We start from the raw sequence: 20,087 nt of genomic DNA, 5'->3' as shown, positions 1-20,087 counted from the left end.
ATATTTTAAATTTAAATTAGACTTAGATTTAGGTCCATTTACATTTTTGGAAGCTTTTAATCAAGGATTCAACATATTTCAAGATTACTCTTCTATTTTCAATATATAAGTCTACTTCTCTTTTATCTTTTTCCTTTGCAATATTTATGCTAATTATTTTTTTAAATCAAAATTTTTTATGCTTATTACTTATGTATTTACTTGTTAATTTGTGCTTAATTAATGTGTGCTGAATACTTCTTGATTATTACATAAAGGCTATAAATACAACTTAGGGTTATTGAGTTTATGAAGGATTCTTGCTTATATCTTCTTAATGTTTGGTTTACAACATTTATTACTATGGTGTTTGGTTTACACAATATCTATTAGACCAAAGTACATGTGAGGTCCCTATACTATAGTATTTTGTTCAATTTAATCCATGCAATTTAAACAGTGGTACAATTAAGGACAATAGTTAACGATGTTAATATGATCGTAACTATATTCAAATACCAACTCATATATTATTTAATAAATATTTAAAATTAATTATTTTTACCACAAATATGTTACATTAATATGTCCAAAATAAACAATTATATATATATATATATATATATATATATATATATATATATATATATATATATATATATATATATATATATATAACACATAGAGATTTGAATATTCAACCAATTAATAACAAAACTTCTGCCAAGCACCTTGTGCTCAGATGACACCCCCGTGGCTCTCCTTAATAGAGAGAATGTCAAAGGATCAAGCCCTGGTAGTGGGGTATTGACTCTTTGGTATGCAACAGATAGAGAAATATTGGCATAAGTCAATGGTATTGTTAACATCGTTAAATGCACCATAAGGACTAAATAGAACAAAAATACTATAGTACAAGGACCACATAACATAATTAAGTACTTGACTAGTATTCTTAACATCGTTAACTATTGTTAAATGCACAATAAGGACTAAATTAAACAAAAATACTATAGTACGAAGCCTACTCCACTCTTCTTTCACAACTCGTGAAAGGGTTTGCACTATCACTCCTTGTACAAACTGCTTCAAGTTGGCTTCCTTGATCACTAAGCCGGACAGCCACATGATAGGTTTTTCAACTCCTTGAGTTTACTCTGCCTCTATCAACTTCTTCCTAAGTTGAGATTTGGAAAGATAATCTGATGTTTCTCCAACAGGTTGAAGCCTTGTCTTGAAGTCTGGATGAATCTTCACTTGAGAAATTACAAGACTGCTTCAAGTTGTGAAGTATGAGAAGAATGAGCCTTTGAAAAACTTCACAAGATCACTGGTTATGAAAAGCTTTTAAGAGAGAACTATTTGAAGAGCTTTTCTTTGGTTAGCAAGAAAAGAAAAAAAAAAAAAAAAAAAAAAAAACAGCCCCTTCTTCAATGGTGAAGAGAGGTATTTATAGGTGGAAAAATCCATCCGTTGGAGAGAGATGGAAATTTCAAACCTAATAACCAGTGAGTATTAACCAGTGGGCATTGAGCATTTAATGCACTTGTATTGTGTAGCCGTTGGAGCCAAAAACATTATGGCTTTTGTCCTTGTTCTCTGACAAGATGGTACAAGTCTTTTAATGCTCCTTGTCTTTTGTGAAGATATTCCTAGGACACTTTTTGTCCGAATGATTTGCCCATCTTAGTCATAGACAACATTCTCATTGCTTTACTTGAATAAAAGTTGTCTTTTACAAGTCTGTCTTTGACTTATTCACTCGGAGACGTTGGTCGAAAGATTGACTTTATCTTTCGTCATTTCTCTTAGACGAGATGTCCTTTTTGTCAAAAGAAGTCTATCCGAAACTTGCTCAATCCATCTTTCGCCTGGAAGCATCTTTTGATCATCTTGCCGTCTTCATGTAGACCTATTATGCTAGTCTCGAGCAAGATTTGTACACCTTATGAGTTTGTTACACGAGACTTATCTAAGGAATGAACAATAGGGGTCTACAATCCTAGACAGTTTGGTATCATCAAAATCTAATTACAATTGTTCCTAATAATTTCTACTTTGTAATACACTAATAATATAGTCATAATTCATTAAAAAAAAAATTGAAAACCCTGGTTTAATTCCTTTTTCTTTTTTATTAATCAGGAGTAGTTAAAATGTCAAGGGGCAATTCCATCTTTTCAAACCAACTACTATCCGTACGATATGATAGCGTTGGCATGCCTAGCCTAACTGCCTGAGTTCGATTTGTGTTATGTTCACCAATTTAATTAATTTGGGTTGACTTAATGAACTTATAAGAAATTACTAACTACTCCCTCCGGGCTCTTTTCTATTTGTTTGTCTTACTTATTCATTGGTCAAATCTAACTCTTTCTTCTTTATTTATTTTCTTTAGTATTTCTTTTTTACATATTTTTATATTTAATTTTTATGTTTAATAGTACTTATAGTGTAATTTTTAAATATATAAATTTTGTATATTAATACTAAACTTAATATTATAAAAATTTGAATTAAAAATAACTTCAGTCAAGTCTTGTTAACCGAACCAGACACATAAAATGAGACGAAGAAAGTACTATGTAGTACAATGACACATTTGTTATCATTTCAAATGGATGGGCAGGAAGATCATGTTCTCATTTGTCCTATCCCTATCTATTTCTAACTATGCATTGTCATTATTATTCTATTTTGGGAATAATATTGCATGTATCAACTTGTTGTTTTGTATTTCATATTTATGTTACATATACTGATTTTTTTTAAGTGAGTTAAAATTGTTACTCACTCGGGACATCTTTACCATGTATGCAGAATATATAATTAGAACCTAATAGTAATATATATGCAGAGTATGTACTCAAAAAAAAAAAAAAAAAAAAAAAAAACCTAATATATATTTGTTGCTCCATGTGATGGCAACCTCAATGGTACGTGGGCACTTTTAAAAGGTCAACTCTCTGAACACTATAAATAGCCTACCACCTTTCCCCTATCAAACACACACAAAAACATACTCTGGGGGCTTATAGACTTATATAGTATAGCTCTCCATCTTTCTTCAACATATAGTAACACTTCTCCTAGAAATCTGCTAGAGAAAACCAAAAATGGCAGACATTCAAAGTCCTCTTGGAACCTCTGTGCATGGGTTAACCGGCAGAGAACAAACATTTGCTATTTCTGTGGGTTCCCAAACTATTCCCAGTGATTACACCGCCAAATTTGATTTACCGGTTGATTCTGAGCACAAGGCCAAATCTTTGAAAATCTTCTCTTTTGCTCAGCCCCACATGAGATCTTTCCACCTAGCCTGGATCTCATTCTTCGCCTGCTTCATCTCCACCTTCGCCGCCGCCCCTCTCATTCCGGTCATCCGGGACAATCTTGATTTGACCAGAGCCGACATCGGCAACGCCGGCGTGGCGTCAGTCTCCGGCAGCATATTCTCCCGCCTCGCCATGGGCTTCATCTGCGACCTCATAGGCCCGCGCTACGGCTGCGCGTTTCTCAACCTCATCACCGCCCCCGTCGTTTTCTCGGTGGCGTTTGTGTCGTCGGCTCCAGGCTTCATCGCCGTCCGGTTCCTCATCGGATTCTCGCTGGCGACATTCGTGTCGTGCTCCTACTGGACCAGCACCATGTTCAACGGCAAGATTATCGGGCTGGTGAACGGTGTCTCCGCCGGGTGGGGTGACATGGGCGGCGGCGCCACCCAGCTCCTCATGCCTTTCCTCTTCCACGTCCTGAAACTCGCCGGAGCCACTCCGTTCACCGCTTGGCGTATCGCGTTTTTCATCCCCGGATGGCTCCATATTATCATCGGAATTATGGTCTTGACCCTCGGCCAAGACTTGCCGGACGGGAACCTAAGCGCCTTACGGAAAAGCGGGGATGTAGTGAAAGACAAATTTTCTAAGGTTTTCTGGTACGCCGTGAGGAATTATAGGACGTGGGTTTTCTTCCTCGTATACGGTTACTCCATGGGACTTCAGCTCTGTATAAACAATGTTATTACCGAGTACTTTTACGACAGGTTTAACCTTAAACTCCACACCGCCGGAATCATCGCCGCGTCCTTCGGCATGGCCAACTTCTTCTCCCGGCCGTTCGGCGGCTACGCCTCCGATCTCGCCGCCAGAAAATTCGGCATGAGGGGGCGCCTATGGGTGCTCTGGGTCGTCCAAACCCTAGGAGGAGTCTTCTGCATATGGCTCGGCCGGGCCGATTCGCTCCCGATAGCTATACTAGCCATGGTTCTATTCTCCATCGGAGCTCAGGCCGCATGCGGAGCCACCTACGGAATCATCCCGTTCGTTTCCCGGCGATCACTGGGGCTGATTTCCGGGCTGACCGGCGCCGGAGGCAACTTCGGAGGCGGGTTAACCACGTTTCTGTTCTTCTCAAGTTCAAGATTCTCTACTGCCACGGGGATAACGTGGATGGGGGTGATGGCCCTGGGGTGTACTCTCCCGGTGGCGTTCATCCATTTTCCGCAGTGGGGAAGCATGTTTTTTCCGGCGTCCAAGGACGAGAAACACGACGAGGATTATTACTACCAAGGGGAATGGAATGAGGAGGAGAAGCAGAAGGGTTTGCACCAAGGAAGCGTTAAGTTTGCAGAGAACAGCCGATCGGAACGTGGAAAGAAGAAAACATCGGCGGCAGTGTCTTCGGCAGCAACTCCGCCTCAGGCCACTCCGATCCACGGACAAGTTTAATCAATATAATATATGATAGAATAAAATGCACTAAATAATCAAGAAATTCTTGTTTCCAGTTTCTTGGATTATGCAGTAGATGACGTACTGAATATGATTGGTTGTAGTTACGTTGTACCTAGTATGATGACTGTATAACCATGATACCGTACGTACAAGTGTGTACCTTTGTCTTTTGTAACAAAAAATATATATATAAATAATCAATTTTTCATGACTATATTTTGTACGTAGAATTTATAATTTATTTTAAGTTATAAATTCTGTTCGGCAAAAATAAGAAGAATTTAAGAGAACGAGTATTTAAAAATTATTTATTATTAATTAATAAATTAAATAAGAAAAATGATTTCATTACTTATATTATTTTTATTAGGCATATAAGGAATCAGCCAAAATGGAAAAAAAAAAAAAAATCATTATGTATCTCCTATGTGTTTTCTCTTTGTCTGATTGTCGCGGGGACGGAGTTTTATGCTGGAATGGCGAGGTTTTCTCGCTTGTTCTCTTGACTCGGTTTCTCCGGGGAAAAGCTAAAGCTAAATCTATTAACGGAGTTAATTTTAAATCTTTTTTAATTGAGCTAAAGCTATTAACGAAGCACCATATAATTTTTAACAGAAAAGTTAATAATGTTTGGATTTAGGGGAGAATACCATATAATTAAGGATACATTTGAAACTAACTATAAAAATCTTAAATTTGAGCAATTTGAACTATTCATTTCATCTAATTATTTGAAGGACATTTTTTTTAGTACCCATTATAGGCCTAACTCTATTAGCTCTTATTAATTAATGTAATATAATATAGTAAAGTAGATAGAAAGTGGCCAAACAAGCTAAGCCAAAATTGATTGATAGGCTAATTATTTTACCAAACAAGGTCAATAGCGTATTTTGAAAAATTATTGAGTAACATTATTTCAATATAAATTAGTAACTATTTGCTTCTAATCTTTTAACTTTAAACTAGCTTTATAAGCTATGTATGCCAAACATAACCACACTATTCCCATAGCGTGATAGTCTTTTAATTTAGTCCGATCATAACTCTTAATTTCTTGAATTTTACGTAGTGATGTGTTTGTCTTTAATTTAATATATATATTTGTTTAACCTTAAATAGATTCATATACTAAAATACTAAAAACAAAACAGGAGTTTTTTTTTTTTTTTTTTTTTTGCTTTTTGTTAACTGCGGCAAATGATAGTTAAATATGTGTAAACATTTTTTAAATGTTAGAAAAGAATTAAAAGGCTGTGGATATTTTGTGGATTATTAAAAGCAATAAATACATCAATGACTTAGTGGCTTATTAAATTCATGTTGTTCAAGTTTCATCATTGCTAAGCGTTTCATATTTCTTTTCAGAATATAGAAATATAGATACAACTGGCCTGAACACTGAATACTTAAATTTCTGTTTAATTAATACTAATATATTACTTAATAATCAGAACACAAATCCCCATACACAAAAATTAAATACTAATCTTGGTCAACGGTGGAGGGCATCAAAGCACCAAACCGTACGACATTAGATTATTTGAGATTTCTGGTCATCCGTACTTATTTAGTACTTTTCGACGTGATTAATACTGGTTATCAAATTAGGTTTAGATTCCTCCTTTGTCTCACCATCAACTTATATATATTACCTCTCATCTGTCACATTTTATTCACTACTTTAATGGTTACTTTTATTTAATTTTAATATTCTAATTTTATTTTTAAATGTAAAAATTAAATATTACCCCCTTTTTTTGGTTCAAGAATCACATGTTACATTATTAAAAAATAAAAATATATATGTTTAAAGTAATAATAGGAATTAAATTGGGTTGACATTCAAATAATTAAATTCCCAAGCTGTTTCACACTTTATATATATATATATATATATATATATATATATATATATATATATATATATATATATATATATATATATATATATATATATATATATATATATATATATATATATGGAAATTTCCAAGTTGTTTCACATTTCAAATTCTTGGATTTCTGAGTTTTGTTTAGAATGAAGTCAATGGTTTTGTTGCTGGCCACCTTAATTTTCAAATGATTATTAGCTCCCAGTATATATGACTTTATAACAGCTAGCAGGTGGCCTGGTGGGTGTTAGGATTAGTTTTGTTAAGTCGTTGTTACAATAATGTTGATTTTATCGTCTGATCTGATCTGATGATAAGCATGGACTTTGATCACAGTACACCTATCCCTACTCGTGTGTAATGTTGACGGCAAACAAGTCAATTAAAACACCCAATAGATAAATACTACTTGCTTCTAATATAATTATTCTAAGATTAGTTATAGGGGTGGTTTGGTAATTAGCGGTTAACTGAATGAATTAGTGGATTTGAATAGTTGATAGAATTAACTGATTGTAGAAAAATGCTTGATAAGTTAGCTATTAGTTATTAGCTGATTACATGCAAAATGACTTTCTCAAAAAGCTGATCGAAAAAGCTACTTTGAACAATTTTTTGAATTTTAGCATTTTAGAACAATAAGTTGTTACAAAAAGCTAATTAATCAAACACTCCTCATATTGATTTTTTAAGTTTTAACAAGTCAAATAGTTAATAATGGTCAAATAAGCTAAAATTGACTGATAAGCTAACTCTGTTATGTTACCAAATAAGGCCATAATATAATCTTACGATTATTATTGTGTATTATTCAATAATAAATAATTATATTGATAGGATCGAGTGTCCTTTGTGCAATATTTTATTCCTGAAGGTCAAGACCTTCACCTATTCAAGGGCTTTAGCCCTTCAGTGTAGGGGGGAGCCATCCAACAATACAACACTCAATACAACTCGCATTTTTTCTCATCGATCTTCTCTACTATTTAGCAATTGATATTTTATTATTTTAGATTCGAGATAGCAATTAAGTACAATTTGTGCTATTAGTAATTGAAAAATAATATGACTAGCAAGCTAAATATTAAGAAGCTAGCTAGGTGCAATCTCCTTGATGTAACACATAACATTATATTCCTCTTGCCTATCACGTACACAATAATACCTCGTTGACAACTATAGCTCTCTTAGCAACTAATTATCCGTCGAAGGTGGGTGGAAAAAATACAAGTCAAGTGGTAAATTTAGTCAATCGAACCCATCACTACCCTTATCTACTCATGCTTTGAGCTAATTTTCGATTTTGTCTTCAACTTGGAAAAACCTAATTACTATGTCTGCAACTTGTTTAGTTTAACGTGTGAGTCGACTCTAAAAAAAATGTTTTAGCAGCCATTTTCAAAAAATGGAAGGAAATCTTAAAATATGGATTTGATGAAAGTACAAAGGAGTTGAACAGTGAAGAGATAAGATATCAAAACCAAGAAGCCAATTCAAGCAAAGGCACATGCATTATCATGCTCGCCTGATAAGTTGACCGCGTAGCTTACAACTCAATCAAAGCCGCCATTGATGCCCTCCACTAATAGCTCCCATAGTTTCGGCTTCCCAAGTCAAACGACGCCTCCGCGCCGAGTCCCAGAGTCTCTTTTTCATTGTCGTGTTTGTCACCCAGGATAAGATTCACATAAGTCATGACCAGTTTTATTGTTTCACGCTCTATGAAAAAGAACTCGTCGCCAAGTAAACGATAGGAAGAAACTCGTCAAAGCAACGAGAGAAAAAACACAGAAATTGCAAACAAAATTAAACAGTAAAACAAAACAAATGGAAACATCAGTGAGGGGTGGGGGAAGGCGTAACCGGTGGCCAAGGCGGAAAAGAAAGAGAAGACGGCGAAAGCAGTGAAGACAATGAAGGCAGACATTGTTTGCGATGGAGATGGCGGCAGGGGAAGACGATCGAACGCCGCCTCCGCTTGCTTCACAGAGGCGGCGGCCCTGTGAAAAGTAGATCAGCCGAAAACCAGAGACAAGAGGAAACCCTAATTAATTTGCATTATTTATCAAATACATTTTTTTTTTTGAAAAATGTATCAAATATATTGCTAAGCATTTCATATTTCTTTTCAGAATATAGAAATATAGATACAAGTCATACAACTGGCCTGAACACTGAATACTTAATTGTAGAGTTAATACCCAAAATTGTCCTCGACTATAGTGGTTTTTTTCAATTTCGTCCTAAACGACTTTGGTGACCTAATATCGTCCTAGACTTTTGTGTTTCGCTCAATTTAGTCCCAGACTTTTGTGTTTTTGCTCAATTTAGTCCCTCATTTGTTATTCTGTCTATTTGGTGTTAAATAAATAGACAATTCAGTAATTTTAATATTGGCATCTCTTTACTCATAGACATGTGAACTGCTAAATCCCTTTTTTTTTTACGAATTACTCCCAGAATTACTCCTAAAACTGCGAATATAAAATTTGATTTGCAGGTCCGGGAGTAATTCTGGGTGTAATTCGTACAAGAAAGAGGAATTTCGCACTTCACAAGTTGAAAGTAAAGAGAGATCAATATTGACATTACTGAATTGTCCCTTTATTTAACACCAATTTGACGGAATAACAAATGGAGGACTAAATTGAGCGAAACACAAAAGTCTGGAACGATATTAGGTCACCAAAGTCGTTTAGGACGAAATTGAGAAAAATCACTATAGTCGAGGACGATTTTGGGTATTAACTCCTTAATTATATTCCTGTTTAATTAATACTAATATTACTAGTTTTCAAAAAAAAATACTAATATTACTATAATAATCGATCAGAACACAAATCCCCATACACAAAAATTAAATACTAATCTTGGTCAACGGTGGAGGACATCAATCATCAAAGCATCAAACCGTACAACATTAGATTAATTGAGATTTCTGGTCATCCGTACTTATTTAGTACTTTTCGTGGTTAACACTGGTTATCAAATTAGGTTTAGATTCCTCCATTGTCTCACCATCAACTTATATATATATTACCTCTGATCTGTCACATTTTATTTACTACTTTAATGGTTACTTTTATTAAATTTTAATATTCTAATTTTATTTTTAAATGCCAAAGACTTTGTCGTGAGTGACCGTGCACTTTTGTCCCTAAAAGAGGTTGAGAGTTCAAACCCTCTCTCGTATGGAAAAATCGATCTAGCCTCTTACAGTTAGGGTCTGGCAGGACACCTCGTGGTCTTACAAAAAAAATGGATAAAGACCTTGTGATCAAGCGACATAGTTGTACTTCTCCCAAATAGGAGGTCACCTATATTATATTGTAACAGAGCTAATAGTACTTAAACAAAAAAAAAAAATTAATTTAAAAATTAAATATTACCCTTTTTTTCAAGAAGCACATGTTACAGTATTAAAAAAAACATATATGTTTAAAGTAATAATCTGAATTAAATTGGGTTGACATTCAAATAGAAAAATTGGATTGAATAACTTTTTTTTGAGAAATTTCCAAGTTGTTTCACACTTCAAATATTTATATTATTATTATTATTATTATTATTATTATTATTATTATTATTATTATTATTATTGGGAATTTCCACGTTGTTTCACATTTCAAATTCTTGGGTTTCTGAGTTTTGTTTAGAATGAAGTCAATGGTTTTGTTGCTGGCCACCTTAATTTTCAAATGATTATTAGCTCCCAGTATATATGACTTTATAACAGCTAGCTAGCAGGTGGTGGGCGTTAGGATTAGTTTTGTTAAGTTGTTACAATAATAATATTGATTTTATCGTCTGATCTGATGATAAGCATGGACTTTGATCACAGTACAGTACACCTATCCCTATTGTGTAATGTTGACGGCAAACAAGTCAATCAAAACACCCAATCGATAAATACTACTTGCTTCTAATATAATTATTCTAAGATTAGTTTGAAAAGGTAGCTCACAGTTGAAAAATTATAAGTTAGAAGTGAAAAATGAAGAGCTGTTAAGCTAGCTAATAAGTGTTTGGTAAAATTAGCTTTTGATAAGTTAATAAATGTAAACAGACTAAAAGGACATCTTCATAAAATTTAAAGTCTTTTAAAACATATTTCTTTTCGATTCCTTCCGCGAAACAAACAATAGAATACAATTTCTATTCTATTCATTGTTTATTTCATTCCTTATGAATAACATTCATATTACCTCAAAATTTATTCTGTTAACTAAATATGTTGTCAAGGTACAGAATGTGTCAACTATAGATACGGAATCCGAAGGTTATTTTTAAACTTGGTTCTGCAAAGTAGACTCTGATCCATAGTATAATTTGCCGCTAAATATTAAGAAGGCCATGTGCAATCTCCTTGATGTAACATGTATCATTATATCCCTCTTGTCCATAACGTACACAATAATACATCGTTCCTAATACAACTATAGCTCTCTTTGCAACTCACTACTCGTCAAGGGTGAAGGTGGGTGGAAAAAATACAAGTCAAGTGATAAATTTAGTCAATCTGACCCATTTATGCCATTACCACCTTATCTACTCATGCTTAGCTTTGAGCTAGTTTTTAATTTTATCTTCAACTCGGACCTAGTTACTATGTTTGCAACTTGTTTAGTTCAATGTCGTGAGTGAACTCTAAATAAATAAATAAATAAAGTTTTAGCAGCCATATATTTTCAAAATTGAAGGAAATCTTAAAATATGGATTTGACCAAAGTACAAAGGAGTTGAACAGTGAAGAGATAAGACATGAAAACCAAGAAGCCAATTAAGCAAAGGCACATGCATTCTCATGCAGGCCTGATAAGTTGACCGCGTAGCTTACAACTCAATCAAAGCCGCCATTGATGCCCTCCACTAATAGCTCCCATACTTTCGGCTTCCCAATTCAAGTCAAACAACGCCTCCCAGTCCCAGAGACTTATAATTTAAGGAATTAAGGATAAACGATGGCGCCTATCCGACGTATACAGTAGAGTGCTTATTCATGCCTGCGTGTATCAGATCATGAGAGAGAGAGAGAGACAGTAAATATAACTATATAATAAGCATAAAAGAATGGATCATCAGAACAATAGTAGTTAGCATTTAGAAATGATTTTCTCTGTGCAGAAACTCCGCCTAATCCTACGCAAACCCATGTCTGGTGCTACATGAAAACATTAAACAACCATGCAAGTTGAGCTAATAAATAATCAAACATCATGTGCTCGTTTTAATTCTATGTCAGCAGATTAGATGAATAAAAAACAGAAATCTGAAATCTCGATCAGGCTGTTTCAGAGTGTTTATCTGTCCTCATACCTATTGTTTATGCATTCATTTCCTCATCTGCTAATTCGAATCAAAACTTAAACAAGTGAGCTTGCAACTTACGTACTGCAATAGATTCCAATTGCATCGGTTTCGTGTTGTTGAAGATAAAGGCATATATGTAATTACAAACTAATCTTCCCACTGCCATCGCATAAACTACAAGAACGGGATGCATTGCACTTGGTGCAGTAGCTCCACTTTTTCGGAAGCCTGTTGAGATGTTATAGATACGTTCGTATAAGTTTATGAGATAATGTAACTGGTTTCAAGAATATGACGAGGTGGAAGATTTACCCTGCGGTGTATCTGGTTGCAGCGTTCTTTGACATCATTCTTGCCCTTTCAGCACTTTCCTCAGACAGCTTTTTCGGTACAAACCCTTCACCATTGCACTCGGGACAAACACCAGAGCCACCGCAATCTTCACAAATCTTTGTTGGGGCCTGTCTATTGAACACATTAGTACTAGAGAAAATCATTTCGGAAGAATAGGTAAGCATTATATTACATCTAAGGAGGTCACCGTATTTTTCTTCATTATTCCATTAAAAACCAAAGGATTATACAGAACTAGTGAACATTACGCCTACAAACAAAACCAATATCTTAGTGATCATTGCATAATTAGGCAAGAATGTAGTCGAAGACCAAATTGGTAATTTTGCTATAGTCAAGGGGCGATTTTGGTTATTAATTCTTTAGTAATTTATTTGCAGTTTTCGGGTGCACCTCAATTTCTGCAGAAGCTTTGGTCCTTCTTACGAGCAGAGTAGCAGCCGCCCCAACTACTGTGGCAGCAACTGCAATAGAGGCTGCTGTTTCTGGTAATGCAGAAGAGATTTTCAGTTTTTTTCCCACTTGTGCTTTTGACTTCTTGGCATTCGGGGAACCAATGCTTCTGTGGAACGAGTAAGAATCGCTGCACTTGGATGCCCTAGCTGCAATAGAGATTAAAATTAAGAGTGGGTTTGATAAGCTACTAACTTGAGCAGCTTTTTATACACTTATCTGAACTTGCTATACAGTACAAAATCCAAAATTAGTTAAGTTGAGTTTTATTCTTTTCGGGTTTCCATCCAGACTAACCACATTTCCTTCTCATAGCCAAAGATAATGTAGTTTAGCTGTAGCTAGTGTTGGGTGGCGGCTCAGAGAGTCGAGTCCAGCATTCTACCATCGAAATGTGGCGTTGACTGCTACGCAAGTATAAAGAAATAAAGTTGCACTTTGCTACTAGCTATAGCTTTTGAAGTAGTGGTAAGCACTTGATCTGACAGACTGACAATTGGTATCAGAGCAGTTACACCTTCTCTACTAGCTATAGCTTTTGAAGTAGTGGTAAGCACTTGATCTGACAGACTGACAATTGGTATCAGAGCAGTTACACCTTCGCTACTAGCTATAGCTTTTGGCGTAATGGTAAGCGCTTAATCCTGAAAGCTAGTCTGTGCTAACTAAATACCAACTGCCAACTTTTAATCTAACAGTCCCGGCCAGCCTGTGCCCCTGCTCTGCCATGAGAGATGACCCATATTCTTAATGCAGGTTGCGGAACCATTTATTTTTTCCCACTTAAATTGCAATTACTATGCACACTGAATTCTTTATGAACAGACCCTTTAAACCATAAGACAATGACCTGTAATATCAATTTCACACTGAATTCTATAGGACAAACTCCTCAAATCACTTGGGCAATTCCATTCAAGATCAATATTAATAAGCAGACTACCAAGCGTTCGTTAAAAGCTACATTTCAACCACTTCTTTTGCATTAATAATCTCTTTTACATTGCTTCCAACTCTGCAAGAATCCCAAGGTGCATTTCTCATAAGCTGTGAGTTAACTGAAGCCAATACAAACAAGTAGCTTTTTATCTTTCCAGTCAGCTTATCGTATTTGACTATTTGTTAAGCAACTAGATTGTGAAGCTTATTCAATTTATAATAGCTTTGGTAAGATGAAAGTGAAAATAACCAGTCCACTAAATATAGTTGATCTAAGTATCTAACTGGTGAGTTTACTGAATTTGATTACTCTCAGTTACCCTTTGGAACCCAGTAACTCTGAGCACCAAAAAGAAAGAAACCAGTGCACTAACAGTTCAAGTTTTGACTTTTAATGGGAATTCTTGATTCTTGAACTACCTGGAAACTAATCTAACAACCCCTGCCGACTCTACCATGAAAGATGACCCCATATTCTTAAATCTTAATGGGTAACCTTTTATTTTCCCACTTAAATTGCAAGTTCTAGACATGAAATTTTCACCAATATCCACTAAATTCTATATGGACAAACCCCTTAAATCACCTGGGCAATGACCTCTAACATCAAGCCACACTGCATTCTATAGGGACAACCTCCTTAAACCACATGGGCAATACCCTTTAATATCAATATTAATACACAGACTACCCAACTGTTCCTTAAAAACTACATTTCAACCACCTTTTTGCATTAATAATCTCTTTTATACAAGGAAATTGCAAGGATAGAAGAATAAAAATGCAATTTTTAGCACAAAAGTTTCAGGCTTTACATATAATTAAAAGAAAGGGAAGTGAAAAGGGCTGAGGGTATACAGTCTTACCTGTATTAAAGAAGACAAAATGTGGAGAAAGAGGCTGCAATCTTAGCTCCATTTCTTGCAAATTGGAATGAAATTCCGGGATTACTTTAGCGTTTGAGCCTCTGCGGCTGTGGTGCGACTGTCTCGGTAGAGCACTTCAGCCTTGTCAGCATTACCGAAAACTATGATAAGATATTAAAAATCTGTTCTTTTATTCCTTTTTTTTTTTTATTCCATTTGTTCTAAGAAAGGCATACAAGGCAATTTTCTCATCGATAGATTTTCGTAAATAAAAATAAATAAGATATCCGATTATATAATATCTTTTGTCCTATTTAAATCTAAGTTAATTTTTTTTATATGTTTTTTTCATTTATATTTTACTTGTTCTGTAGTGTGTGCTTATAAATTTTATTTTAAAAATTTCAAAAACAACATTAAACAAAAATTACATTTTTTTAATACTATTTCAATTTTGTGGCATTCACTCAAGGAGAGATACAGAGGTAACATATGAGTATAAGGTGCTTGAAAAATAAAAATCAATTTAGAAGCATATCATTATATTTTCTAAACTTTAAAGTTTAAACTGTTCAAACTAACATAAAACTAATGAAAACCAAATTATCTTATTTGTGATATCTAGTTATAATTTCAATTTTTTATAAAATTATTAAACACGAATTAATAATTTAAAAAAAAAACATAAATATCACCCAAATAATGTGTGAACTGCAAATTATATTGTGGACCAGGGTCCACTTTGTATGGTGGAATTTAGGGTGCGTTTGAAAACTCGGAAAATGACTTCTGTAAAATGTTTTCTGAGTTTTCAGTGTTTGGCAAGAGGGGGAAAATGTGGTCAATGGAAAATGATGCATTGGTCAAAGAAAAATATGTATATTTTGGGGAAAATGACTTCCCCTTTTTTTTTTTTTTTTTTTTTTTTTTGGGAGGAAGTCATTTTCCAAGGGATGCACATGCAAAATTTTCAGGCCTAATATTTTGCGAGCTTTTGCGAGTCGGCCCACCAAACCCGCACGCTAGGGTTCATGCAACCAAAGCCCGCCTCATGCGGGTTGACGGACCCCGCGAGCCGGTCCGCAATTTATTTTTTTAATTCAAAGTTCAACAAAAAAATCTACGAATAATATTAATTTTTTGTATTTAAAAATTAAAAAAAAAAGTTATATTTTTTAAAATGTTAATATTGTGTGTGTGTGTGTGTGTGTCAAAAGAATTTTATCAGTGTGTGTGTGTGTGTCAAAAGAGTGCTATTCACAAGAGAATTTTATCAAAAGTATCAAACAATTAAAATTTTGAAGTATTCAATTCTTTTCATTTTCCTACTCATTTACTGGAAAATGAACCAAAGACAGTTTTACGTTGTGTAGCTAAACACCAGAAAGGAAAATGTTTTTTGAAAAATGACTCATTTTTCCAGAAAACATTTTACAGAAGTCATTTTCCTACTTTTCAAACGGAACCTTAGTCTAAAACAACGACGTTTTATATATTATAGTACATCGTGTTTAATAACATTATCATGTACTATGTTCATAATATTTATTCTTTATGTTCATAAGTACACTAAAGTACATGTACGGAGTACATCATATGTATTTACATTCACTCTGCATAGGTTTATAATGTTACTTCTTTATATTTATAAATACAAAGTTTAAACACTACAATACATGTGCATCGTGTTTAATAACATTTATCATATATTGTGTTATACTGTTATTCATATTTGTTAGTTTTATATGATCATTGATCAAAACCTTATATTATTTTTTTGAAGAAAAAAAAAAGCCTTATTATATTATATATATTAATGTACATAAACACTAAATTGCAAGTATATCATATCTATTTTCATTCACTCTATAGTAGGTTCATAATACTCTTTTAATATGTTCATAAAAATAAAGTTTTATGTATATAAACAGTATACTAAAGTATTAAATTTATGTACCTGTAACTTTTGTATGTGTGCGCGCGCGCAGGGAGAGAAGGGGTGTTCAAATGAGAACACCAAAGTGTGGACATATTCACACCCTTCATTTATCAAAATCTTGTAGTCCTTATTTTTTGGATAGAGTTAATGTATTTTTAAAATTCAATCAAACAATTGCTTATTTTTGAATGCTACTCACTCTATTACAACCGCTTATTTATTCTATAAAGGTATTTTGATCTTTGTTTCAAACTTTTTATAGTTACATGGGATTATGTGGAGTGTGTTTGATCTTTGGCCATTAAACTTTCTTCTCCAAGTGTGCTTGCGATTGACAACTAATCAAACAGATAACTTCTGTCATGTTTTTGTATTCTTATTTTGTGGTTGTTTTTGTGATTTGAATTTATAAGTATGGATGTTTGATAAGGGTTTAGTTTTGAATACTTGGGTTTATGGAGATAACAAATTGTTGTTATGACTTTTGGTTCTATGTGTGTTGTTGTTACTGCATATTGCAGTGTTGATTTGTGTTGTTCAAGGATCTAATCGTAATTTTTTTGAGTTTAGTGGCCTAGCTAATTGTAGTTTGGTGTGTAGTTGAATGACCTATTTGACCTTTATTTTTTTATATAATATAGGAATAAGGGCCAAATAGGCCACTAAACTGCAATTGGGTCCCTGAACTACAAATTCATGCAATTAGGTTTAAAATGACTTGTTTATTTGATACTTTGCTGACGTGGAGGTTGCAAATTTTAAAAATAATTTAAAATAAAAAATTAATTTAAAAAAAAAAAAGGGGCCGGAGACGAAATATCATCTCCGGCCGTCCTTTGTCTCCCTGGCCATGGAGACGAAGGTCTCTTCGTCTACCTGGCTATCTTTTCATCTCCATGGCCATGCAGACGAATCAGACGAAGAGACCTTCGTCTCCATGGCCAGGGAGACGAAGACAGAACGACCGGAGACGAATTACATGAATTTGTGTAATTCAGGAATCTAATTTCATTTTTTTTGAGTTCAGTGACTTAATTGTAGTTTAGTGTGCAGTTAATAGCTTATTTGACTCTTATTTCCTATAATATATTTGCAAGTATGATAGCATCATTGGCACATTAAATGAGTTTTCACAAGTTTAGTTTGAATAATAATTATTGGCATTCATTGTGGAGCTCAACGCCGGTACAAACATTTGGTCATTTGGTTATGCAATATAATGGGTGATGAAGTCTCTCTCCCCCACACATACACCGCCAAACTATTTGCATTATATTGTTAAGTGAATTAAGGTAAGGTAAATAAATGGAAGTATTTAAGAAGAACAGATGGAATATTAATCCCAGAAAACAGCGCATATGTACTATACGTTAGCCATGGCAGATGAGATCAGAAGTGGGTTGGTTGTAGTTACAACATTTAAGGACGGAAGGCGGCCTGTGATGTAAAAGAGCATGCACGTGCATTCTATTAATTATTTGTACATCAGATTTCGTAATGCATCTGGCAGCTCTACCTCAATATCGCGTCTACTGAGGCTCGATCACACAATCTCTCACTTAAATGAGCAATTTGGTGTTATTGGACCACAAGGTCCTTGGCACAGCTCTACCTTTATTCTAGGTAAATAAAAAAAGAATGGTTATTAGGATCAAGTGCTTAATTGCCACTTGCCAGCGAAGGTTTAATTTTATTTTCTTATACACCGACCTCCGCCTAACAGGTTTAAACCTTCACTGACCTCCGCCTAACAGGTTTAAACCTTTGTTGCTAAATACTGACTGATTTAAAATGAGTTAATACCCAAAGTCGTCCTCGACTATAGTGGTTTTTCTCAATTTCGTCCTAAACGACTTTGGTGACCTAATATCGTCCCAGACTTTTGTGTTTCGCTCAATTTAGTCCCAGACTTTTGTGTTTTTGCTCAATTTAGTCCCTCATTTGTTATTCTGTCCATTTGGTGTTAAATAAATAGACAATTCAGTAATTTTAATAATGGCATCTCTTTCCTTCCCAAGCTAAAGTCTTATCCATCTTTACCGCTTTTGAAGGAATTCCCGTGATGAATTCCGTGCATACTTTCCCAAAATGCTCAAAAGTCTTGACCTAGTTGGTTAGCACAGTCAATCCTTAGGTCTCAACTCCCGATTCTTGCTGAGATTCCTTAAGGATCAAGGAACTTCGGGTTGGCTCCTTTGTCTTATTAAATTTCATCTCTTCCTTGGTAGATGAAGTTCTTAGCAAGACTTCGTGTCCTCCCTGCAATTTGGCTTGTTGCGCCCCTTTTTTGGATTTAAAATTATATTTGAGGTTGCCTCAGAAGTTAGCCAGGCGTGGTGGACAATTTTAAGTTTTAGGATTGAATCTATTTATTGCACTCGAGTACTGCGATCGGATCAACAACCAAGCACTCTATCTAAATCTACTTGTAGAAATAAGATTTTTTAAATTTACCTTTAACAGATTGGATGTGAATTTACCTCAAATCTGCTCCACACTCACCCGGCCAGATGTCATTGCTTAGTTATTAATTTTGTTACGGATTTCATATATATGTAGCTAAAGTTATAAGTAGTTAATTATATGTTTTGTTGTAGTTGCATGCATGTAACGTACGATAATAATAGAGAGCATTGAGTATTAGTAGGAAGTGGTTGATAGGGTGGATGTTTTTGGATGTTAGTTCGTTGCTGTCCAAGAAAAAGCAGTAATGGCTAATTAAACATCCATTAATTCTTTGCTTGAAATGCGTCATGCATATACGCATCTACCCTAACTTCTTAACTTAATAATGTTGAGATACCCTACATACATCTCTATACTTCTTTTAACCAAATACTAGCTACCACCCATCCATATTAAATCCTAGTTATTTTTTTTTATTTTTTTTATTTTTTTGTGGAATAAGCATCAAATTAATTATTGAAGACACAAAAATACAATTATACTATTAAACTCAAAAAAAAAAAAAAATTACACTATTGAACATTCTAAACCATACAATCAATTGCAAATATATGTTACCCCTAAAATCATAAATAAACTATATATTGTAAAAATTTTTATAAAAAAAAAACATACAAATAATCTTCAATTGGAGACCATCGCCCTTCGTCTCCAGGTGGAGATGAAGGGCTTCATCTCCAGATCTAGAAATGAAGGGGTGTTGTCAGTGATGAGGCCCTTCATCTCTAGAGATGGAGATGATGGGCACCATTTCCAGAAATGGAGACTCTAGAGTTCGAGACCAACAATCTCAGCTCCAATTAGGGCTTGTCCTTCTCTAGAAGGTCAAAGGCAACCAACTTGCTATCTTTATTTTTTTTTCATTTTAACAATTTCTTCTTTTTTTTTTTTTAAATTTCAAAACATTGAATCAATCAAATTTTTTGAGTGGCCCATCATTTTGGGGCTAATTGTATTTTTGGGCTTAGTTTAATAGCTAATTTGATCCTTATTCTTTTTTTTTTTTAATACATACTATATGAAAAAAAAAAAAGAAAAAAAAACAAAAACAAAACAAAACAAGATAGGTCACATTTGATCATCTCAGTTGATTTTTCCTGGAGCGGGAGGATGTGCTCACAAGTCACAAGGAGCCCACACAAATTTTTCTTGG

General features: G+C 34.3%; 2 protein-coding genes across 2 annotated transcripts; one reads left to right on the top strand and one right to left on the bottom strand.

Annotated features, from left to right (window-relative positions):
- The first annotated feature begins 3,046 nt into the window (after positions 1-3,046).
- On the top strand, positions 3,047-4,928 carry LOC109192792 (high affinity nitrate transporter 2.4-like). The gene has a single exon (XM_019343501.1). The coding sequence runs from the start codon at positions 3,096-3,098 to the stop codon at positions 4,704-4,706; it is 1,611 nt and encodes a 536-aa protein (XP_019199046.1). The 5' UTR covers positions 3,047-3,095; the 3' UTR covers positions 4,707-4,928.
- A 3,081-nt stretch (positions 4,929-8,009) lies between these two features.
- Positions 8,010-14,715, bottom strand: LOC109192996. The gene is made up of 6 exons (XM_019343742.1): positions 14,530-14,715; positions 12,665-12,873; positions 12,230-12,378; positions 12,000-12,145; positions 11,511-11,610; positions 8,010-8,205 (listed from the first exon to the last, which is right to left on the bottom strand). Exons 1-4 carry the CDS (start codon positions 14,579-14,581, stop codon positions 12,058-12,060), a joined length of 498 nt encoding a protein of 165 aa, XP_019199287.1. The 5' UTR covers positions 14,582-14,715; the 3' UTR covers positions 8,010-8,205; positions 11,511-11,610; positions 12,000-12,057.
- Positions 14,716-20,087: the final 5,372 nt, after the last annotated feature.

The sequence above is a fragment of the Ipomoea nil genome, unplaced genomic scaffold, assembly GCF_001879475.1.
Source record: "Ipomoea nil cultivar Tokyo-kokei standard unplaced genomic scaffold, Asagao_1.1 scaffold1834, whole genome shotgun sequence".
Lineage (NCBI taxonomy): Eukaryota > Viridiplantae > Streptophyta > Magnoliopsida > Solanales > Convolvulaceae > Ipomoea > Ipomoea nil.
The sequence above is the reverse complement of the archived record's forward strand: the minus strand, read 5'-3'. Positions and strand labels throughout refer to the sequence as shown.